This window comes from Pinus tabuliformis, chromosome Q (genome assembly GCF_031772625.1).
Source record: "Pinus tabuliformis cultivar Carrire ecotype Pingquan chromosome Q, CPIR1, whole genome shotgun sequence".
In the NCBI taxonomy this organism is placed as follows: domain Eukaryota; kingdom Viridiplantae; phylum Streptophyta; class Pinopsida; order Pinales; family Pinaceae; genus Pinus; species Pinus tabuliformis.
Window position 1 is genome coordinate 891196619 of NC_142296.1, and position 7386 is coordinate 891204004.

General features: G+C 39.4%; 2 protein-coding genes across 3 annotated transcripts; both read left to right on the plus strand.

The window, feature by feature from the left end:
- Nucleotides 1-4553: 4553 nt before the first annotated feature.
- Nucleotides 4554-5896, plus strand: LOC149222330 (ACT domain-containing protein ACR3-like). 2 transcript variants are annotated; one of them, XM_089383077.1, is made up of 3 exons: nt 4554-4855; nt 5009-5103; nt 5824-5896. In XM_089383077.1, exons 1-2 carry the CDS (start codon nt 4675-4677, stop codon nt 5011-5013), a joined length of 186 nt encoding a protein of 61 aa, XP_089239203.1. In that variant the 5' UTR covers nt 4554-4674; the 3' UTR covers nt 5014-5103; nt 5824-5896. The 2 variants fall into 2 exon arrangements, with proteins under 2 accessions (XP_089239203.1, XP_089239202.1); XM_089383076.1 differs by having other exon boundaries at nt 4554-5103.
- Nucleotides 5897-6455: 559 nt separating this feature from the next.
- LOC149222331 (ACT domain-containing protein ACR4-like) lies at nt 6456-7062 on the plus strand. The gene is made up of 2 exons (XM_089383078.1): nt 6456-6777; nt 6977-7062. The coding sequence occupies exons 1-2, from the start codon at nt 6490-6492 to the stop codon at nt 7043-7045; spliced, it is 357 nt and encodes a 118-aa protein (XP_089239204.1). The 5' UTR covers nt 6456-6489; the 3' UTR covers nt 7046-7062.
- The last annotated feature ends 324 nt before the right edge of the window (nt 7063-7386 follow it).

The following is a 7386-nucleotide window of genomic DNA, read 5'->3' on the forward strand; positions in this document are numbered from 1 at the left end:
GGCTATGTCTTGAATTGGATGGTTCGAAAGGATCACTACCTGGATTCTTATACAGAAGTTGCAGAATTGTGTGAGGGTTCTCTTGTTTTCTATACTCCCGTGTCTGTGTTCTTTGGAATTTTGTTGTCGCGTGTTAGGCCCCTATACTACTAGTGTAACCCCTTATTGTTATTAGTATAACCCACTTATTATATTTATGTACCCATGTAGTGCCCATATTGTTACTATTGTGCCCCATAGAAGCCCACTATTGTTATTATTGTGCCCTTACATTATTATTGTTATGTCGGCTCTGATTATGTTATGACCCCTTAGACTCCTATATATAGAAAGGAGGTCTTTTCATTTGTATCATCAAAGAATTGTTCATTTATGTAATGTAAAGGAGGTTGCCCCCTCGAAGAGGCTGAATTTTAAGGCGTTGATCTATCTTTTATATCTTTTTCTTGAGCTGGTTTCATAACATTTGGTATCAAAGCTTTGGATTCTAGGGTTTTGCTGCTCCAAACAGGTCATCGTGGCATTTTCGCTATAACTTTTTTTTCTGCAACGTTTCAGAAGTTGCAAAAAAAAACCCATTTGAGAAGTGATCGCGCTGAACCTCGGGTCTGAATTTCAGAGCTTTTCGTGCTATATTTGCGGAGATATGATATGAGGAAGTTGGTCTTTTTGCAGACTCCTGAATTACATTCCAAACAGGTGACCTGGGGAAAATCGTCATAACTTTCTCTCTGGGGATCAGATTGAAATTTCATAAGAAGGTATAGAAAGAGGACGGACTTTAGTTTCTCATGTGCATATTTCAAATCCAAAGGTTGAAAGAGTGACACGTGGCACTTCATACAATTTAGCTCTTCTGGAAAGGTCTATAATCAGGTCATCTTGAGAGATTGTGCATAACTCTTTCTTAGAGAATCCAATTTGGATCATACTGGTGGCATTGGAAAGAGGACACAGAGGGCTACTATAGGTCACAATTTCAGAACTTAAAGATCCGAAAGTACAGAGTTACAGTCGTTTCAAGGTCGAGCTCCTAAAATCAAGAAAAAGCAAAATGAGGAAGTTTGATGTCAAGGATCCGGTAAATTGGATACTTCAGATGGAGCAATATTTTGATCTACATGGTACAACTATTACAAAAGGTATGTATTGCATCTTCATATTTAGAACCAGATCAATTTTTATGGTACGAAGGGCTTTGTTCTTGTAAACAACTTGTTATGTGGTCAATTTTCACGGAGGAAATGATAGCACATTATGAGGATACAAAGAGCAACACCTTCTTTAGAGCAACACCACAACAATTGGAAAGAGTAAAAGGGCTTTGTGACATAGTGGAAAGCAAAATTATGGAAACCAGGAAGCGTACCCCTCACAACTATAAATATGGAAGTGTTGTTTCTCCTAGCCTTCCACAACCTACAAGGGTTATACCACAACAATTGGAAGAAAAAAGAGAAAAAGGGCTTTGTTACAATTGTGATAGCAAATGCACTAAAGTCATAAGTGTGCTGAGAAGAAATTATTTTACATATGTTAGGCTAGGAGTAACCCTAGTTTGGCAGAAAACTCAGAAAAACTGATTCGATTTATTACATTAGGTAGCTATTGTTATATACAAGAATGTGACTGCTCAGTTCATCTTCTGATGACTGTTCACATTCCAGGTTCACCCAACCGCAGAGGATTAGGTGTCAACATTCCCCCCCTTAATCTGAAGGGATGTTGGTGAGTCCAAGCATCATTCTGAATCTTTCAAGCTTTTCTCTTCCAAGCGCTTTGGTGAAAATGTCTGCAATTTGCTCATTTGTGGAACAATGACGGAGATGGATTGCTTTGGCCTCAACATGATGTCGGATCAGATGATATTTAGTATTGATGTGCTTTGTACGAACATGGAACTTTGGATTCTTGGCCAACTTTATTGCAGAGGTGTTGTCAATCATGAGTGGAGTTGATTGTACTTGTTTTACCTGCAAATCTTCAAGAATTTTCCTGAGCCACACAATTTCTTTCGTTGCTTCAGCTGCTGCCACGTATTCTGCTTCTGTTGTGGAATCTGCTGGAACTAATTGTTTATGTGATCTCCAAGAGACAGCTCCTGATCCAAGACTCATAGCATATCCTGAAGTAGATACCCCAGTTTCTTTGTCTCCATCGAAGTCTGAATCAGAGTATCCAATCAAGTTGAAGTCGTCCACCTGTGTATACTTGATTCCAAGGTCTTGAGTTCCCTTCAAGTACCTTAGAACTCTTTTTGCAGCAGACCAATGTCCCTCACAAGGCTTTTGCATAAACCTGGAGAGGATTCCAACAGCAAATGAAATGTCTGGTCTGGTAGTAGTGAGGTAGATGAGACTTCCTACAAGCTGTCTATACTTTGTTGCATCCTCAAATTCCTTTCCTTCAATATATGTGAGCTTTAAGTTTTGTTCCATTGGAGTAGAAAGAGGATTGCACTCTGTCATGCCAAATCTGTTTAACAAATCTCCAATGTATTTCTTTTGAGAAAGAAATATGGATTTTGGATGTTGGGTTACTTCAATGCCAAGATAGTAATGAACATAGCCCAAATCAGTCATTTCAAAACTTTTCCCTAATTCCTTCTTTATGGATGCAATGTAGCTTTCATTGTTCCTTGTCATTAAAAGATCATCTACATATACCACAAGATATACAACTATTTTGCAAACTTTCTTGACAAATAAAGTTGCATCATCAAGATCAAAATGATTGAAGTTGAGTTTCAGAAGATGCTCAGTTAGTTTTTCATACCAGGCTCGCGGTGCTTGTTTGAGGCCATACAAGGACTTCACAAGTTTGCATACTTTTTGTTCATGTCCTTTCACAACAAATCCTTCAGGCTGGGACATAAAAACATTCTCTTTTAGATCTCCATTCAAGAATGCAGTTTTTACATCCATTTGATGGACTTTCCAACTGTTCTGAGCTGCTAGTGCAAAGAGTGTCCGGATGGTGGCCCATTTTGCTGTGGGGGCAAAAGTTTCCTCATAATCGACCCCTTCCTTCTGTGCAAAACCTTTTGCCACAAGCCTAACTTTGTGCTTGTCAAGTGAGCCATCAGCTTTGTATTTGTTCTTGTAGACCCACTTGCAGCCAATTGGTTTGGTTCCAAATGGAGGATCAACCAGCTTCCAAGTGCCATTCTTTATGAGGGAATCATACTCCTTTTTCATCGCTTCTTTCCATTCATCATGAGAAGCAGCTTCTTTGAAGGAAGTTGGTTCAAAATCTGTAGACAAGTTCAATTCACAATCATAAGTAACATCCATATCAACAGGTGAATTAGAGTCATCTACATCACCTCCATCTTGTCGGTTTGAATTTCTGGTTCCTGTTTTTCAAATTTCATCAGGATGAACACTTTCAAGTGTCTTTGTCAGCCACTTTGGGGGACCTTTCTGAGATGGTCCAGGCTGCTTTGTTGATTGATTTGGGACTGAATCAAGATTGAGTCTCCCAATTCTATCAATTACATCACTTAAAGCATCATCCCTTGTTGGAGTTTCATGCAGAGGAGATTGTTCTTCAGAAGAAGATTCCACATGTTGTTCTAGTATAGGAATCCCCCCTTCAAGATGTGGAATCTGATTATCAAATTCTTGAAATGATTTCGTTTTTGCGAATCTATCCAAGCGATCAAGTTGCCGCTCAACAACATTGTCAGATTTGGATATTTAAGAAAAATGAAATCTCTAGATACAACAAACTGTTTATTTACTTCATCATAGAGGCGGTATGCTTTAGAGGTGTTTGAATACCCTAGGAAGATACACTTACGACTTCTAGCACCAAGTTTGTTTCTATGTACCTTTGGTATCAAAGCATAACAGGTGGAACCAAAGATCCTGAGATGTTTTACCGAAGGAACATGTCCATACCACAATTCATAATGAGTCTTGTTTCTTATAGCATTAGATGGACATCTATTCTTTATATATGTAGCACATAGAACAACATCAGGCCAAAACATTATCTTTACATTTTTGAAGAAAAGCATGGATCGTACCATATTCAAGATTGTTCTATTCATTCTTTCAGCTACACCATTCTGTTGGGGATTTTAAGGCACAGTTGCTTGATGTTTGATCCCATGTTGGCGAAGATAGATTTCAAATTCATTTGATGTATATTCTTTTCCATTATTAGTGCGAATAGACCCAATATGAGATTGTGCATCATTTTCAATCCATTTTTGAAAATTCTTGAATGTTTGAAAAGCATCAGATTTGTTCTTCAATAAATAAACCCAACACATTCTGGTGTAATCATCATCAATAAATGTCATGATATATTTACGCCGTAAGGCGTTTCCCTCTGGAATCCATCCCCATTTTTGCCTACGTGTCCTCCTTTGACGCCGTACGATTAGATGTTAGACGATTGCAAACACTGGAACCGTCGATCAAAAATGTCACTTAAGCGGTTCATTACGTCCAGGTAATGACTTGCCTCCCCTGGATCCCTCCACGCCGCTCTGGATCCCTCTGAATCATCCATGCAATATTCCTCTGAATCATCCATGTGTTGTATTGCAGAGGTTGGCAACAAACCCTTGCGTAGTGCCTTTGTTTGGAAAACCAGTAGGTCTAGATGCAGCCGCTGAACATACGACAATTGAATTAACACAGAGAAGCTAAAACGGTGGTGTCAATGGGATTCACTCACACAGAAAGGCGGCTTTATCAATTGATGTTTGCTGACCGTGACTATGATAAACTCGATGGAACTGGAGACAGGGCATCTCTTTCTCTCAAGGACAACGACAACGCCAAGCCTCTTGTGACTGTTGACAACTGTTTGGAGAGGGGGTATTCTGTGGTGACTGTTCAGTGTAAAGACAGACCTAAGCTTCTCTTTGATATTGTTTGCAGCTTGACAGATATGGAGTATGTTAAACCTGGTCTAAAGCAGATGCTTTCAAATAGAATTTGATAATAAACAACCGGCTCCTATTATCTTATGGTTTTCACATGCCGACCTGCAGCCTGATTTACATGGTTAATATGCCCGTGTGCGCGGTGGATTTGTGGCATATTCATACGAACAACTTTTTGGATGTTTTGATATTAGCAAAATCAGGTAATAAACTTCCGTTACAGGTTTCCTCCACTCAATGTTTTTTTTTTTTTCAGATCGAATGTGAGGTCACCTAACTAAGTGCAGAAAAATCCACTGTAGGTAGTATTTCTTGTTGCGTTTAAATACATTTTGGGAAAAATCAACATTTACTGCTGCTTTCACCAACCATTTTCTGTTCTTTGAAACACTCAACAATACGTTGAAGACACGAATTTGTCCGCCAGTTTTTGTTTAGATTGCAATGACTTGTTTATTTAAAAGAAGTACAGCAATGTTTGCTGCAACCCAAAATCCCAACTTCTAATGCATGTTGCAACCCAAGTAACATATTTATTTAACAGAAGTCCATCAATGTATGCTGCAACCCAAAACCCCAACTTGTAATGTCTGCTACAACCCAAAACTCCAACTTCTAAAGCTGTAGCTAGCGCATGAAGTCAAGCTATAGAATCCTTATAGAACAAATTTCCCGTTGATAGATAAACTGGTTTAAGGATAACCGTGTTCTATGACGCCATACACCTTTTTTTTTCAGATGAAAAAAGCGATATATTTATCAGTATAGAATTTACATATGATGCAAAATCTGCAGCACAAAGGTGCATATCAGAGTTTTAAATCCGAACAATTCAGCCAACATACTTCAAAATGAAGCTTTAAACCAGACCAGGATACATATAAATTTTGTGCTAATTCTGGTAATGTTTTGTTTGTTCTTAGATGTTCAGCCAGCATATTCTAGCCTGTGTCGACATACATCTGTATATTTAGACCATCAAGTAAAGCAAGAAGAAAAAGTAGAATATTCAAACCGCTATCAAAAAAGAGTATGTCCTGTTGAAGTTAAACCGTGCAAGGTAGAGAACTTCTGTAGGTTCATTTTGGGTTTTCAATGTCTGAGCTAAATAATAATTCTTTTCAGTACTGCTTGTTTTTATTTTTACGCCGTAAGGCGTTTCCCTCTGAAATGCATCCCCATTTTTGCCTACGTGTCCTCCTTTGATGCCGTACGATTAGATGTTATACGATTACAAACACTGGAATCGTCGATCAAAAATGTCACTGAGGCGGTCCAGGTAATGAAGAGCGCGGGGTGCCAATCACCATTCTAGAGGTAGGGTTTCTCCAGTGGTGTTCTCCAGGCGGGCGTTAGGACTTGCCTCCCCTGGATCCCTCAGGACTTGCCTCCCCTGGATCCCTCCATGCCGCTCTGGATCCCTCTGAATCATCCATGCAATATCCCTCTGAATCATCCATGCGTTGTATTGCAGAGGTTGGCAACAAACCCTTGCGTAGTGCCTTTGTTTGGAAAACCAGTAGGTCTAGATGCAGCCACTGAACATACGGCAATTGAATTAACACAGAGAAGCTAAAACGGTGGTGTCAATGGGATTCACTCACACAGAAAGGCGGCTTTATCAATTGATGTTTGCTGACCGTGACTATGATAAACTCGATGGAACTGGAGACAGGGCATCTCTTTCTCTCAAGGACAACGACAACGCCAAGCCTCTTGTGACTGTTGACAACTGTTTGGAGAGGGGGTATTCTGTGGTGACTGTTCAGTGTAAAGACAGACCTAAGCTTCTCTTTGATATTGTTTGCAGCTTGACAGATATGGAGTATGTTGTCTTTCATGCCACTATAGACTCTCAAGGCCCACAAACTTTTCAGGTGTAGCTCCAGCAACTACAAGGGACTTGATTTTTCATAGGATCTTTGTTTTTTTTCAAATGTTTATTTCCTAATTTGATTTTGTTAAACCAGGTATAGGTGGTTTCAGATCACATCCCTAATGGGATTAATATTGAATCTAAATTAGGTTAAAGAAGAGTTGGGGTATTTATTTCCATTCTTCTCTTTTGTGATACAGGAGTACTACATTAGGCATACTGATGGTTGCCCCGTGTATTCAGAAGCAGAGAAGCAGCGTGTGATTTAGTGTTTGGAGGTTGCCATTAGACGAAGAACATGAGAGGTATGAGTCCAAGGATCGAATCCATGGTGGAAATTTATTCAAAACCCTAAGACTTGGGATTCCCAATGCATTCAAATTTGATCCTTTTTAAATTTTAGTCAGCTTAGTGTGAGTTTTGTTGATGATATTTTATGAATTCAAGGTATGCGACTGGAACTCTGCACCAACGACCGTGTTGGGCTTCTGTCGGAGGTGACTCGCATATTTAGAGAAAATGGGATGTCAGTTACAAAAGCAGAGGTGTCAACGCGGGGTGATAAGGTAGCTGATGTGTTCTATGTGACTGATACAGCTGGAAACCCTGT